We start from the raw sequence: 16,987 nt of genomic DNA on the forward strand, positions 1-16,987 counted from the left end.
TATTTGTCTTTCCCCAATGTTTTACCCCACCACCGGAAGGATGTGGACGCTGAAGTGTTGGGTACTCTGCTACACAGACGAACCAACACGGTTGCGAATGGTACAACTCAGTTTTATTACTAACATTTATTTACAGTGGTAAACTGGTTACTGAGGTTCGATCATAACCCTAGAATTTGTAGACCTATTCCTAATACTATCTTGGAGTGGCACTCAGCACATGGTGGATGTCTGAGTGGCTTGCTATGAGCTCTGTGCCCTGAGCTGTCTCCTGCTCGAGTGCTCAGGAAGTGTTGTGTTCCCTGTTTTGTACTGTGTATGCTCTTGCCTGTGATTGGCTGTCGTGTTGTGTGTCTGTTGATTGGTCCGTTGATCTGTCCATCAGTATGTATGTATGTATGTGCTATGATGTTTACCTGAATATCATGACAGACACTTTGGAGAGGGTGCAGAGGATGTTTACCAGGATGTTGCCTGGTCTGGAGCGTTTTAGCTATGCGGAGAGGCTGAATAGACTCGGACTGTTTTCATTAGAAAGACAGAGGTTGAGGGGTGACCTGATAGAGGTATGCAAGATTATGAGGGGCATGGATAGAGTGGATGGGCAGGCACTCTTTCCCAGGGTGGCGGGGTCAGTCACCAGGGGCCATAGGTTTCAGGTCCGTGGGGCGAGGTTTAGAGGAGATGTGCGAGGCAGGTTTTTTACACAGAGGGTGGTGAGTGCCTGGAACACGTTGCCAGGGGAGGTTGTGGAAGCAGATACATTAATGGCGTTCAAAAGGCATCTCGACAAACACATGGGATAGGATGGGTATAGAGGGATTCGGCACTAAGAGATGCTGACGGCTTTGACCAAGGGTGGGATCATGACCGGTGCAGGCTGGGAGGGCCGAAGGGCCTGTTTCTGTGCTGTATTGTTCTTTGTTATTTGTTCTATTCGCTTGTGGACGCTTATATTTGTTCCTGATACCCCTTCACAGATACTGGACAACTGGAAGTATCACAAGCCTAAAGTGGCTTCTTACTGGCTGGTCAAACTGGACTCCACAAAGCAGCGTAAGGTGAGTGGTCATCCAGAGCTATGGTAAGCCATGCCGTCAGGGGCGATGTGAAGTTCAGAACCAAATGCAGAAGTGTTGCATGAGATAGGGTGGAGGTGTATGGATAGGGCGGAGGTGTGGGCATAGGTAAGGTGCTCTTTCCGAGAGCCGGTGCCGACTCGATGGGCCAAATGGCCTCCTTCTGCACTGTAAATTCTCTGACTCGATGATACACTGACCTTTCTTTGCCCTTTCAGAGTGATCACTATTCTCGATCGTCTGAAGCAGCTTCTGCTCATTTCATGCAGGAACTTGCATGAACCAGTAGGAGGCCACTTAGGTAGAGGGTGAGAGGCCAACGGGGCTGAAGAATATTGGGGGAGCCCTCCAGGGGGGCCAACCAGCAGCCTCCATGCCACACAGGATTAACCCAAACCCCGAGAGACGCGGAGGCTGGACCCTGCCCCAAATGGGTGGGACCGAATGACGTTCACGGAAATAGGTCAGAAACCTACTTACGACCTACCTACGCCGGATACACTGGCCTCCCTCGATTCTTTGGCCTCCCCAGGGAGACTGCACCCGGGCACCGATCAGTGCAGGTCCACCGGAGACCGCTGGGTGGTCAGGGTAAGTGCAGGGCCTTCCTTGGCCCTCCCCCTGGAACACATGCGCCTTGGCACTGCCAAGCTGTCAAGAACACTGCCTTAGTGCCGGGGGGGGGGGCACTGCCAAGGGTCAGGGGGCAAGGGAAGCCATGCCCATGAAATGAGGGTGGAGGGGGGTTTGAAGGGTAGGGAGTGCAGGGCAAGTAAGTAGGGGCCTCCGGGAAATTGGGGTGGTGGTGGGTGGGGGACCTGGAAGGGAGGTGGTGCTGTAATGGGGCTTGGGGGGGCCTGAAGAGGCGGGACCTCCAGGCACCTCATAGCGGGGTGGCCTCACTTGGGTGGTGTGGGGTAGTGCCCATGTGTGTGGGGGGGGGGTGTCATTGCCCATAGGTGTGGGGGACCCATAAGTTCACTTAGAGATCAGGGCACCCTTTCAAAATGGCGGCCTGATCTCTGAGTTCAGCTCCCCAGTGCTAAACTAGTGATAAACTCCCCAGGAGCCAAAAAAGCGACTGTGTGTCATTGAATAGTGGTCGGGAACTCGCCGGGAGAGTCAGCGGGAAACTTCCTGAAACCCACGACAAATTAACTTTGATATTTTTTGGGAGAATCGGGTCCTAAGGGTGCCTGAACGGGGATAGCCCCGCACCGTATTTTACAATGGGGGCGCTCTGCTCGCCAGAACTCCCTGTTATAGCAAGAGACCGGGACACATTTATAAATGGCGTCCCAATCTCCGAGGCCCACAAAACAAAATCCCCAACCCCCCAAGCCCAAACGCAACATGGGAGGGTCCCCCAAACCTCCCCCCTCCCCCCCCCCCACCCCTCCCCCCCCCACCCCTCCCCCCCAACACCCATGGTGGGCAACTCCAGCCCAATTACATGCACGCACAAAATGCCAGCTTGGCACCTTGGCAGTGGCAACCTGGCAGTGCCGCCTGGGCACCTTGGAAGTGCCAGACCGGCACCCACATGGCACTCCCAGGGCACCAACCTGCCCAATGGACATGCAGCTCTGGGCCATGGGGAATCCCGCCCACAATGGGTGGGATCGCCTTTTGGCTAATCTACATTTTAGAGCGAGGCAGTTAGCCTCACTGTAATGTGGATCCCATGCTTTGCTGCGGCAAGCGGCTTTTCTGGTGCAGCGTGGCCAGAACATCGCACCCTATGTGCTCCCGCCAGCGGGAAAACCAGTGATTCCTGCTGGTGCGTGGAGCGACGAAGACCTGCCAATCCATGTCACTTTGGAAAATGTTACCCTTAATCAGGTTTCCGGTGCCATTCGCCAGAACTCCCCGCTTCCGGACTAATTGGGCTGGAGTTGCACAGCTTTGACAAAGAATCATCGGACTCGAAACGTTCGCTCTTTGCTCTCCCGACAGATGCTGCCAGACTTGCTGAGATTTTCCAGCATTTTCTCTTTCGTTCCGGTGCAATTCAATGACCTACTCCACAGAGATCTCGCTGGACCTGAGAGGGGAGAGGCTTCAACTCTCACAGGTCCTGAGCCCGAGGTCAAAATACGGCTGCAGCCCACCCTCAATCGCTAGTAGGGCACCCCCCCCCTCTTACCCTCACCACTGGAAAAGTAGCCCTCTACAGCTCCCACCGTCCCCTTTTGCAGCCCACACTCATTCCCCAGTCACCCCCATCAGCCCTCCCTCATTCTCCCCCCAGCTCCACCCTTCAGTCCTCCCTCAATCCCCTCCGTCACCCCACAGTATCCCCCTTCAAACCCCTCCCTCATTTTCTCATCTCACTCTCCCTCGGCCCCCCCTTCAACCCCTCCCTCAACCCCTCTCTCATTTTCTCATCTCACTCTCCCTCGGTCCCCTCTGCAACCCCTCCCTCATTTTCTCACCTCACTCTCCCCTGGTCCCCCCCCCTCAATGCCCCACCCCTTGGCAGTGCCAACCTGGCACCTTACAGTCTGAAGGGTGGTAAGAGGAGACTCGCAACTGCTTTGATTCTTGCTGCAAAATCCTGATTTTGCCTGCCATGGGATTTAGCAAGTCATCGCTAATCCCACGGCTAGTGTGCGAGCCACGAATCCCAACTGGAGTTTTACCGCACATCGTGTCTGCAATGGCCATCAACACCTATTTATTTTCATCACATTTTCCAGAACTTGGTCTGTCACCTTGTGTGTTACACAAGGGCTCATCTAGTGTTTGATTCTTCCAGTCGTCAAGTGTGTGTGAATGGAACTGAAGGGGTTGGTGAGCAGAAGATAACAGGATATCAGAGCTTAATGGGAGGAAAAATAACAGACTATGACCAGCTCCTCTATAGGATCATACCCATGGCTATACCCATGGCTTTCTTTAGGAGTGTATCAGAAAGCTTTTATCAATTATTTAATGTTGGTCTTCGCACATTATTTAGGTCGATTAGAGGAATCTTTAATATTCATTAAAAAAAACATTCTGGACGGGGGCATCTCTGATATGCCCCATGTTTGGCATTTAAATCTGAATCACTTCTTTGTCACAGCTCTGATACAGCCGAGACTCTTGTTGTATCACTTCAAATGGCAATTAAGTGCCAATTAGAGAGGCCATTTCGGATAAGGACGGCTGGTAACTTTCCAAAGGACACTTGTGAACAGGTTGGATTTGAACGTCAATCCCATAGCTTCATAGCCATATTGTTAACACCAGCTTTTAATTCCAGGTCTGAAGATAAATTGCATTCAATTTCTTTGGAAATACGGGCCAGGATTCTCCGAAATCCCGGCCAAGTATTGACGCAGGCGCCAGAACCGGCGCGAGCGACGCCGGCGTCAATGGGCCTCCAGGTCTAATCATTCTCCCCTTCCTAGGGGGCTAGGATGGCGCCGGAGTGCTGTGTGCTGCTCCGGCGCCGAAAGCCGGCCCTACACGGCCGGCGTGGGTCCACACATGCCCGCCACGGCCGGCGGGGGTCCGCGCATGCGCGCCGTGGCCGGCGGGGGTCCGCGCATGCGCGCCACGGCCGTCTCTGCACCGGCCCTCGGACAACATGGTGTTAAAGTCAATATTTTCCCGCTTCTGTAGTAGAAAGATTCAACACACTCGTTAAGACAGAATAACAACGTTTTATTTTCGAAACAACTGCATGCAGTAATGGCTGAAACCTGAAGTCAGAGAGCAGTCAACAAAACTGCTGAGTCTTTCACAAGTTCCGTGCTTTCGCGGAGAATTAGCTCAATATTTATACATTATCATTATCAAGATTGTGTGACAACAGTATAGTCAAGGGTTTGATCGGAAATACAAACGGAAGCATAGAACAGACCATGTTTGGTCATATCACTCATACCATTATTTAGTCCTTGGAGGGAACATTGAAAGGTCGGAATAGACTTGTTTCTTCCTGAACGTATCTTGTTTTAATTCCTACGGCCCTGGGTTACGACGAGTTAGTTTTATCAGGAGTTGCCGAGGTCCGGTGTTTTGGAATGGCTCGACCTTCGCTGATCTTTTCAGACTTCAAGCTATGCAGAGTTGGCCTTATCAGTAGTACAGTCTGAAAATGGTTAGGGCAGCATTCTTTACCTGGGCCTGGGGAGCTGGAATGAGTCTTCCTTACATTGTATCAAACCTTTTGACCAGTCTTCCCATTGACCAGTTTTCCCATCCTGCCATTACTTAATTCGTACCATATCAGAATGGCGGAGCCCTACAGGGGCCCGGCATGGAGGAACATAGCCCCCCCCCCCCCGGAATGAGCGCGCCCGCCGATCGGTTGCCCCCAATCGCGGGCCTGGCCACCGCGGAGTCGACTCCCCCCCCCCCCCCACCAGGTCGGCCCCCGCAGCCAGAATGCCGAGGTCCCACTGGGTAGGACCACACGCGAACGACGCCGGCAGAACTCGGCGGGCACCCGGCCTGTCGAGCATGGAGAATCGCTGCGGGGGCCGCTTTCAACGGAGATTCGGCGGCCTGTCGTCGGCGTGGCAGGATTCGAGCGCCCTCCCGGCGCTTCTCCGACCCGGCGAGGGATCGGAAAATCCAAGCCATGATTCCAGTGAGATAATCACTGAGGCAAAGAGTGGAAATAATGAGCAGCTTGTGACTAGTGGTGTCCCGGGAAGATCTGTGGTGGTGGGGCCACCTTATTTACGAACGACTTAGGTGATGGGACAGAGAGCCAAATATCCAAGTTTTCTGATGTCACAAAGATGGGCAGAATTGTAAACAAAATATTGCAAAGAGAGAGCAAAAGATTATGTGAATGTCTGAAACTATGGCCAATGGATTTGAATAGAGGCAAATGGGAGGTCAATTACTTTGGACCTAAAACAGATAGGACCGTGTACTTTCGAAGTGGTGAAAACAGTGGGGGTCCAAAGAGACTTGCGGGCCCGGTACATAGATCGTTAAAATTTCATGAACAGGTGTAGAATATAATCAAAGAGACAGGGAATTCCAGAGCCCAATATGGAGAGATTTCATGGATCATATTTTCTTGGAGTGGACCCCATCTCTGAAGGCCTTAAAGATGGCGGTCAGGGCCCAGGTGCAGAAGTCCTGCCCCCATTTCTAGAAGACCCCATTTGTGCTGGCAAGGGAAGCCGGAGGGGGCATGAATCATACAGGTGGGAAGCCCACACTCAGCAAGGCCACTGAAATCAGCACTGAGTTCAAATTGACCCCATTTTTACTGTTCCAAGGGAATTAACACCCATGGCGTGGGAGTCATGAATGTATGGAGGAGCCAACACACTTTTGAAGGGCAGATAAGGTTGTTTGAGTGTCATGATCTGAAGTTATTTAAAACCCCAGCCCTTTAAAAATGCAGCTGACAGAATAAAACAAGATTAAGCACCTACTGTGGGAGTGCATTGATTGAGAGGCCATCTGGTTTAGTTTAGGAAATAGCCATTAACATCCATTCCTACAGTTTCAATGGACTTAATTGTTGTCATTTCCCAAAAGCAATTATTGCAGCTTCAGTCATTATGGATACTTGGCTAAGTTTCAAAAGTTCCAAAACCACATATTTCAGTGGTGGGGGTGGGGTGTTGAATTTACATTTTTACTGACAATTTCAAGTGAACATCTTTCTATGTGGCAGTTAGTGAATACATGTTTGTTTGTTTTTATAACAGATTAAGCACTTGAGGAGATTTAACATCTTTGAATCGGTTTCATGAATGAGCGATTGTGTATGAGTTGGGGGAGCTTTCTCAGATTGTTAAAAGTTTATTGTTTTCATCTCCACATGACTCCTGAGGTTAGCCCATAGTAGATGCTCGAGGAGTGGGCATGGAGGTGTTATGGGGGGTGGATTTGAGGTAGGATAGGGGTATGGGAGGGCTTGGAAGTGGCAAGGAATGTGATGAGGTGGGGGGATGGGGTGTGCTAGAGGGCCAAACAGCCTCTGATTGAAACTGGGCCAAGGCCTTAGAGAACTTAGTCAGGCCTTCTAACAAATCTGCCTCAGCACTTGCCAGCTGCTATATCTTCCTCTTTCTTGCCCCGGAGGCAGCAGGCCTGACGCGACCACACCCAGCCCTGGACTGAAACTCAGACACAGTAATTTCCGTGCTGATAGCCAAATGAGTCAGAAAATTTCCCAACTCAAGCTTCCCGCCTCCAAGGCAAAGGTCCAAACCCTTGTTCCCCCCCCCCCCCTCTGTGAGTGTTATCACATTGTGAGGGGGAAACAAAAAGCTTCAGATTCAGTGGCGGCACGGTGGCACAGTGGTTAGCACTGCTGCCTTACAGGGCCGGGAACCCGGGTTCGATTCCCGGCTTGGGTCACTGTCTGTGCGGAGTCTGCACGTTCTCCCCGTGTCTGCGTGGGTTTCCTCCGGGTGCTCCGGTTTCTTCCAAAAAAAGATGTGCCGGTGAGGTGGATTGGCCACGATCAGTGCGTGGGGTTACGGGAATAGGGCATCGAAGTGAGCGTAGATAAAGTGTTCTTTCAGAGGGTCAGCGCAGTCTCGATGGGCTGAATGGCCTCCTTCTCCACTGTAGGGATTCTATGGGTTGTGTATTATGAGGAAAAGTCTGTTCTGAGACATTATAGGGGCATTTCATCAAAGCACTTACTCCTCGCTGTAAAAAAATAAGCAACTTGACAGATTCAACGTGACAGCAAACATGCGAGCTTGCCGTTAATCACCAGCACCATTCATGGAGGTGTGGTAACTTCCTAAAGGAGACGCAGCATAATGTTTCCCTCTTGCGAACTCTTCAGAGGGACAACAGTTCAAGTGGAAAAAGGCTTGAGGAGACGCAGCCGCTCCCGCTGCTTAATTGAGCGGCCTTACCACCACCAGTCAGTGCATAAGATGTTGTTTTAGAATGATGTTGTAATTATCCACTTCCCCTTCAGTGTACCTCCTCTTCCCCCCCCCACCACCCAACCTCCCCCACCCCCCACCCGCCCCTACATAAAGGTAAATGACAAGGTTTTTTTTTAACAAGGACGTTAACCAGGCATCAGTTTCAGTGAAACGCAGACGAGGTTCTGAGCTCAAACTGCCCAGCTTCCTGCTCGCAACATCTGGATGCTATATCGGAGCTCGCAACATCTGGATGCTATATCGGACCTAGTAAACATTAATGTGCTGCTGAAATGGCATCAGGAACATGGAAGGTTGTGCCCGTAATGAGATTATTTTTCCGCAGTCGACTGGAGCTGCCGCTGCCCCGATGCTTTGGTCGCCGTTTTGTGCTGGGGTCCCGTCGAAGCCCTTTCCGGCGAATGGCGCGAGTTTGAAGGAAGCGCGGAGGGAGTTCTCCCCAGGCAGCCCGGCCAACGTGTGTCTCTCGACCAACGTCAACAGCCGAAAATGCCAGATCGTCTGCTCGTTGGCACGGTTGCTGTTTTTGGGATCTTGCTGTGCACCATCCAGGCAGCCACACTTTCGACATTTCAACAAGGACTGCGCTGCAGGACCTTACTGTCCGTGTAGCACTTTGAAATGTCTTGGGACTTTTCACAAAGGAATGCCTTTCTTCCTTAAACTGGAATTTTCTTTCATTGTCCCGATTTGAAAACTATATTGACAAGGTGGCAGTCATCCTGTCGAAGTAGTCATTGAGTTTCTTCAGGATGTTTAAGCTCACTGTTTCAGAAGACTACTTTGTGAGGGATTGAGTGCAACAAGGAGGTTCGATCAGGCAGGAGCGATTGGTTCCCTGAGGAACATTAGTGAACTTATTTGTTTGCTCCCCGCTAACAAGGTCGAGCAGCACTCAAGCTGCACTTGCTCAGCCAACCCCAGCCAGCTCGCAATAATGGCGCCCAGGAGACTGGCCCCACGATTCAGGCATGCTGACCCGGGGAGACTCCTAGACGCGGTGGGGACCAGGAGGGATGTCCTGTTCCCCCGAGGGTCCCGGAGGGTGAGCCACAAGGCAGCCAGTGCTGCCTGAGATGAGGTGGCAGCAGCTGTCAGCTCGGAGTGTGTGACCAGGAGAACTGGCCTTCAATTCCATAACAAGATCAATGACCACACCGGGCAGCACGAGTGAGTAGACACCAACGACTCACCCCTCCAAGGGAGCATCCACCCCCCCCAACTCCCCATGCGACTCTCAACCCTCCCTCCACCCACCCTCCACCTTCAGTCCCCCAACCATGGCATGGTGGTACAGCGAGCGGTTGCCCCCCAGATGCCCCCCCCCCAGCACCTCCCTCACCCACCCATTGTGGCCCATCCTTGAGGAGGGTCCCCTACCCCCAGCCGAGGGACCCTTACCCTTCATTGAGCACTGAGGTGGCAAGACCAGCACCCCCGAGCTCTTTCCCTGTGAGCAAAGATGGCTACTCACCTCGGCTCCTCACAGAAGCCCTTCCGCCAGATACATATTTTTCAAAAGGAATACTAATCGGCGCCAGCGTGAGCACTTGCTGAGGAGGCCGCTGAATGACAGGAGGCCGTTGGATTTGGAGTGGCTCCTGTTATTTGCATGGAAATGAATCCCAAGTGATAATTGGTTTTTCGCCACGGTACGGCAAGGTCCCGATTTCACCTGTGGGAGCGGGCCGGTTGCATCGCAAACTGTTTGGCGCCTGACGCGGATCTCATTTAACCAGGGGCTGGTTTAGCACAGGGCTACATTGCTGGCTTTTAAAGCAGACCAAGGCAGGCCAGCAGCACAGTTCAATTCCCGTACCAGCCTCCCCGAACAGGCGCCGGAATGTAGCGACTAGGGGCTTTTCACAGTAACTTCATTTGAAGCGTACTTGTGACAATAAGCGATTTTCATTTCATTTTGGCCTCTCCCGCTATTCTCCGTCCTTGTGTCACTCAAGCGAGAGCACTGCGAGGCCGGAGAATCGCGCCCTTTATCCTAACAGCCTGTTAGGTAGACACCTTTCCACTAAAGCTCTTGTCTGTTTGTACCTTCATGATTTGCAAGCCCGTCCTTTAAAAATACCACCAACAAAACTGGCGATGAGGACAGAACCATGCAGGCAGTCTCTTGGAGAAGTTAAAAAAAAAAGAGGAAAAATCATCGATCCATGCACAAACATCCGCAAAGGATTAAGAAGCTAAAAATGTTTCTGCCCCAAAGCTGGCGACGGAGGGATGCCAAATATTGGTAGCAGCCATCGAGGAAACCAACATTTAAACGTCATTTTCCAAGGAAGCAACACCGAAACGAAGCTCGCCACGTGCTCTGCCCGGAAAGATCTGGATCAGTGCAGGGAGCATTGTGAGTAGCAAGTATTCAGTAACAATGGTATAGAGCTGGGGGTGTTCCAAAACTTGGAAGAACACAGGCTGAGCTCAGGGGTACCTTTGTTTGAAAAAAGAAGCGGGGTAGTGCTAAATATTTTGTGGTATGTTGTGCCTACACATACCCTCGGCGTGGTAAAAATGGTAGGAATTTTTGCATTGTGGAACCATATGAAGAGAACACCGAGTGGTACTCATATACTGAAAGATTTGATTATTTTGATCAAATGAATAAAATTGCCACACACATTGTAGTCCCAACTTTCCTGAGTACGGTGATGGGTTGGGGGAGGAACATTCAACCTCTTGCAACCTCTCGTGCAGCCAGAAAAACCAGGCTCGAAAACCTACGATGAGATTGCGGAGATATTGCAGGGCCTCGTCTCACTTAAACCTTTCGTCATCGCCGAGAGGTTAAGGTTCCATCAACGTAGCCAGCAAGAAGGTGAATCAGTCACACTGTTCAGAGCTACTTTGAAGGAATTAGCTGAGCGCTGTGAATTTGGAGATGTCCTAACCCGGCACCAGTAGAGGCAGACTAGTGTGTGGGTTAAGAAGCGAAGCTGTCCAAAAAGACTATTAGCAGAAAGCAACTTAAACATCAATGAGGCTTTAGAATTGACGATCTCAATGAAACTGGCAGCTAAGGAAGCCCAACAATTAGGTTTGAGCACTGGAATCCATAAAATGTCAGCTGAGACTCGAACTCAGGCACAAGTACGGGATTGCCAACGATTAGGCAGGCAACAGCTGACTGTTGGTGCAAGGATGCAAAATGCAACAATTGCGGTGAAAAGGGGCACTCCGATTGTGTGTTTTGGAGAAGGAAACATGTTCCAAACGCGAATTGTAAAAAGCTGTCGCTGGGACAAAACCCTGGAACTCCCTCCCTAACAGCACAGTGGGTGTACCTATAGCTGAAGGACTGGAACAGTTCAAGAAGGCAACTCACCTTCTGACGGGCAACTCGGGATGGGCAATGAATGCTGGCCTCACCAGCGACGCCCACGTCCCGTAAATGAATTTTAAAAAAGGATACAAGTGTATCAAATGGAAATCTGGACAGAGGAAAAGGATCAACGTGATACAAAAAGGGTGGGTGAAAGGACCGGATCACATTCCGATGACGACCTGCCGTTGAACGCACTGGCTATTGTGGGCACAGCAAACCGTCGCTGGGTCACTCCTTTACTGAACACCCACGATTTTGAACACCTCTATCAAATATCCTCTCAATATCCTCTTCACTAAGTCTGCTCTAATCTGTCCATGTCACTGACGTTCCTCATCCCTGGGACCATTCTTTCTTAATCGCTTCATGTCCTTCCTAAAGCGCAGTGCCCGGTATTGGGCACAATACCCCAAACTAATGTCTCACACCATGGGCGGCATTCTCCGACCCCCCGCCGGGTCGGACAATCGCCGGAGGTCGGCGTGAATCCCGCTCCCCGCCCCCCTCCGAAATCTCTGGCCCCCCAAAAACCGGCCCGGCGTGAATCGCGCCGCTCGCCTCGGAGAATGGCGGGGACCGGCGCGACTCAATGGGCCCTGGGGACGCCTGAATTCTCCGGCCCGCGATGGGCCGAAGTCCCGCCCCTTTTTTGCCAGTCCCGCCGGCGTGAATTGGAGGAGGTCCTTACCGGCAGGACCTGGCGGCGCGGGCGGCCTCCGGGGCTTCGGGTGGGGCGCGAGGGGATCTGGCCCCACGGTGGCCTGACCCGCGATCGGGGCCCACCGATACGCGGGCGGGCCTGTGCCTTGGGGGCCTCTATTCCGCCGCTTCGGCCACTTTGGTCCGCCGCGATGGCCGATGCGGAGACGAATCCTCCCGCGCATGCGCCGGAATGACACCGGCACACGCTGGCGCTCCCGCGCATGTGCCAACTCTCGCCGGCCGGCGGAGGCCGTTCGGCGCCGGTTGGCATGGCGCCAAGCCCCTTCCCCGCCGGCCAGCGGGGCGCAAACCACTCCGGGGCGAGCCTAGCCCCTGTAGGTGCGGAGGTTTCCGCAACTTTGGGGTGGCCGAACGCCGGAGTGGTTCACCCCACTCCATCCCGCTGGAGTTGCCCGTCCCGCCAATTACGGCAGAATCCCGCCCAAGAACTTCCTCCTTTTTATGCTCTTTGATTGCTCTTATAAAGCACAGGATCCTGCACGAATAATAACCAATCTCTCAACTTGTCCTGCCATCTTCCTGTGCAACTTGACCACCCGGGTTGCCCTGCTCATGCTCCTCATTTAGAATTATGCCTCTTATTTTATATTGCCCCTTCTCATTCTTCCTACCAAAATGAATCACTTCACACAGTTGGCGCCGCCGCCGAGTGCTACTGCGCGGCTGGGGGACTTGATGGCGTTTTCTGCACCTCGAGATGGTCAAATACACCGTGAGGGGGGTCGACTGAGGGGTTCCGTCAAAGACGGCGTCCGTTTATATTGTACTTTAGAGAATTGGTCACTCTTAGCTGTTGGGGAGGGGGTGTTAGGGGTGGGGGGGGGGGGGAGGGTGGTTATTCACCTTTTGCGGAGTTCATTTTGTTGGTTTTGGGGAGGGGGGGGAGGGAGAGTGGGGTTGGTGTTGGTATTTTGTAAAAAAAAAGTGTTTGTTTATATCTTTTGTAACTGCATAAGAAGTCAGGAAATGTAATAAAAATTATTTCCCCCAAAAAATAATCACTTCACACTCCTCTGCTTTAAATGTCACCTGCCATGTGCCCGCCCATTCCATTAGAGGACGTCTGTCACCATCCTCCTCACAGTGACACAGCCGTAGTGGGACGGATCTCAAACAACGATGAGTCAGAGTACAGGAGGAAGAACAATCGCTACCTCAATGGCAGCAAAACTAAGGAGCCGGTCATCAGCTTCAGGAAGCGAAGTGCCGTTCACACCCCTGTCTGCATCAATGGTGCTGAGGTGGAGATGGTTGACAGCGCGGTAGCACTGCGGCTAGCACAGTTGCTTCACAGCTCCAGGGTCCCAGGTTCGATTCCCGGCTTGGGTCACTGTCTGTGCGGAGTCTGCACATCCTCCCCGTCTGTGCGTGGATTTCCTCCGGGTGCTCCGGTTTCCTCCCACAGTCCAAAGATGTGATGGTTAGGTGGATTGGCCATGCTAAATTGCCCTTAGTGTCCAAAATGGTTAAGTGGGATTACTGGGTTACGGGGATAGGGTGGAGGCGTGGGCTTGAGTAGGGTATTCTTTCCAAGGGCCGGTGCAAACTCGATGGGCTGAATGGCCTCCTTCTGCACTATAAATTCTATGATCGATGACAGTTTCAAATTCCTAGGCGCACACATCCCCAACAATCTGTCCTGGCCCACCCACGTCGACACTACATCTAAGAAAGCACAGCGGCACCTATACCTCCTCAGGAAACTAAGGAAATTCGGCATGCCCACATTGACTCTTACCAATTAGTACAGGTGCACCTTAGAGAGCATCCTACCTGGCTGCATCACAGCCTGGTATGGCAACTGCTCAACCCAAGATCGTAAGAAACTTCAGATCATCGTAAACCACCCATTCCAACATACAAACCCGCATCCCATCCATTGACTCTGTCTGCACTTCCTGTGGCCTTGGGCAGCATAATCAAAGATCCCTCCCACCTGGGTTATTCTCTCTTCCATAAGACATTGGAGCAGAATTAGGCCACTCGGCCCATCGAGACTGCTCCGCCATTCAATCATGGCTGATATTTTTCTCATCCCCATTTTCCTGCCTTCTCCCGAGAACCCTCAACCCTCTTATTAATCAAGAACCTATCTATCTCTGTCTTAAAGACACTCAGTGATTTGACTCAAAGCCAGTATACAGGAGCAACCACAGGGGTGATAGGAGATTAAGACTTGATGCAAGTTAGGACGTGGGCTCTTAGATTAATTCAATTTTACTGAAGGTAAACCAGCCAGCGGAACATTGCAATAGTTGACTCTGGAGGTAATAAAAGGTACAAATGAGGGTATTAGCTGCCGTTGAGCTGGGAAGTAGGCAAACTTGAGCAATCTTACCAAGGTGGAAAAAGGCAGCCTTCTTGACGGGACAAGTATGTGGTCAGAAGCTGACCTCAGGTATAATAGTACCAAGGTTGTTTGATTTAGTGTCTGCCAGTATACTTGAGATTGAGATGGCGACAGGTTGGCATAGTGGTTAGCACTGCTGCCTCACAGCACCTCAACTGCAGGGATTTTATGGTGTGAGTAGCTAAGGAACGGAGTTTGGAGCAGGGACTGAAAACAAGGATGATCTTCACAACATTCAATTGAAGGAAATTTCTGCTGGAATCATCATTGTTCATGTAAATGTTGTGGTGAAGGGGCAGGGTGTAGGTGAGAAATACCAACATGGGTGAGAATTTTAAAATCCCCCCCTCCTAGTTGGCGAGGTCTAGTTTTGGAGGTATGCACTGATAACATCAGCCCTTGCATGCCAACCTGCACCTTAACTGAGCAAATCCGGTAACTGGCCTTCTACTTTCCTCACCACCATCCACCAATCTGTTCCAAAGATGGAATGACAATGACAAAGTCTTAAGGGTCAGAGCTCAGAGTCCCAACCCATCCTACCCAGTTCAATAAAGACTGAAGGATCACAGCACTCAGTTAGAATGGCAAGAAGATGAGGTGAAAGATGAGAAAGAAAGGACTTTGCATTTACATAGCCCACGCGTGGGCTCTCAGAAAGGTCCCTTGGCCATGGATTCTCTGTCCAAGGGAATTAATCTGTGCGTGTTTCTGAATTGACTTTCAGGTTTTGGACATTGTGAGGACCAATATTCGTTCCATCTTTCAGCGAGTATGGAAGGTGCACGATATCGAGAGTCTCCGCCTGTACCGCATCTTCAATCGAGTTTTCAACCGCTTGCTCTGGAGCCGTGGGCAAGGGCTGTGGAACTGTTTCTCCAATTCAGGGTAGGTGACGCAAATTTTAATTAGCGTTGGCGACCCATTGTGGACCAGTTTAGCGGAGCCAATGATGATTATCTTTGGAGCTTCAGAGTAACTTCGGAGCTTTTCCACCTGAAGCCTGTGCTTGGGTAGGGCACTCTTTCAGGGGCCGGTGTAGACTCGATGGGCCGAATGGCCTCATTCTGCACTGCAAATTCTATGATTCTATGGTGGTCTTTTGAGAGGGGTGGCTGTTGAAATTTGAGAAGTGTTCAACATATTCCAAGGCGTCTCCTTCATATTGATATGGGGGGTGGAATATTTGGCTCACCATGTGTGAGTTGATGTATGAATTTTGTTTGGGTTACATTCAAGGCCAGGCCAGCTTCTTGTACACATCTGATGTGCTGCGACAGCCCACTCCTAATTAGGGTGATTTTTTTTTTGATGTACTCATTCATGAGAGGCTAGCTTTGCTGGCTCGTCCAACAGTAATTCCATCCTTAATTGTCCGTGTGACGATGAGCTGCCATCTTGAACTGATGTCCATGCAAAGCAAAGCAGGAATGTTTCAACGTGCACTGGGTATCAGCTTGGCGGCATTATGTCGAGGCGCCCTGGCCAGTAACAGAGAATGATGTAACCTGGGACAACAGTATCCTAGGCTCTAGGACTATTGAGAATGTTAAACTTGTGTAAAACACTAGTTCAGCCTCAACTGGAATATTGTGTCCAGTTCTTGGAGCCTCACTTTAGGAATGATGTGGAGATGCCGGCGTTGGACTGGGGTGAGCACCGTAAGAAGTCTTACAACACCAGGTTAAAGTCCAACAGGTTTGTTTCGATGTCACTAGCTTTCGGAGCGCTGCTCCTTCCTCAGGTGAATGAAGAGGTATGTTCCAGAAACATATATATAGACAAAATCAAAGATGCCAGACAATGCTTGGAATGCGAGCATTTGCAGGTAATTCAGTCTTTACAGATCCAAAGATAGGGGTAATCCCAGGTTAAAGAGGTGTGAATTGTCTCAAGCCAGGACAGTTGGTAGGATTTCGCAAGCCCAGGCCAGATGGTGGGGGGTGAATGTAATGAGACATGAATCCAAGGTCCTGGTTGAGGCCGTACTCATGTGTGCGGAATTTGGCTATAAGTTTCGGCTCGGCGATTCTACATTGTCGCGCGTCCTGAAGGCTGCTTCGAAGAACGCTTACCCGAAGATCAGAGGCTGAATGCCCTTGACTGCTGAAGTGTTCCCCGACTGGAAGGGAACATTCCTGCCTGGCGATTGTCGCGCAATGTCCGTTCATCCGTATCGCAGCGTCTGCATGGTCTCGCCAATGGGACATCCTTTCCTGCAGCATACGAGGCAGCCAACGTTGGCCGAGTTGCATGAGTATGTACCGCGTACCTGGTGGGTGGTGTTTTACCTGGATCTGTAAAGACTTAATTACCTGCAAATGCTCGCATTCAAAGTATCATATTGCATCTTTGACTTTGTCTATATATATCTTTCTGGAACCTACCTCTGCGGAAGGAGCTATGCTCCGAAAGCTAGTGATTCGAAACAAACATGTTGGGCTTTAACCTGGTGTTGTAAGACTTCTTACTGCACTTTAGGAAGGATGTGAAGGCATTTGAGAGAATGCAGAAAAGATTCACGAGAATGGACCCAGGGATGCGAAGCTTCAGTTGCGGTGATAGATTGGAGAAGTTGGGAAATGTTTTCCTTGCTGAAGAGAAGACTGAGATACTAAAACTCATGAGG

General features: G+C 51.1%; 1 protein-coding gene across 2 annotated transcripts in view; it reads left to right on the forward strand.

Moving 5' to 3' along the window:
• The window catches only part of ttll7 (tubulin tyrosine ligase-like family, member 7), a 375,815-nt gene that overhangs the window by 327,430 nt on the left and 31,398 nt on the right, over positions 1-16,987 (forward strand). For both annotated transcript variants that reach the window (XM_072510355.1, XM_072510356.1), the window contains exons 18-19: positions 981-1,061; positions 15,086-15,246. In XM_072510355.1, coding sequence (XP_072366456.1) covers positions 981-1,061; positions 15,086-15,246 — 242 coding nt within the window. The remainder of the gene's footprint in view (positions 1-980; positions 1,062-15,085; positions 15,247-16,987) is intronic.

Source organism: Scyliorhinus torazame, chromosome 7 (assembly GCF_047496885.1).
Source record: "Scyliorhinus torazame isolate Kashiwa2021f chromosome 7, sScyTor2.1, whole genome shotgun sequence".
NCBI classification, from domain to species: Eukaryota; Metazoa; Chordata; class Chondrichthyes; order Carcharhiniformes; family Scyliorhinidae; genus Scyliorhinus; species Scyliorhinus torazame.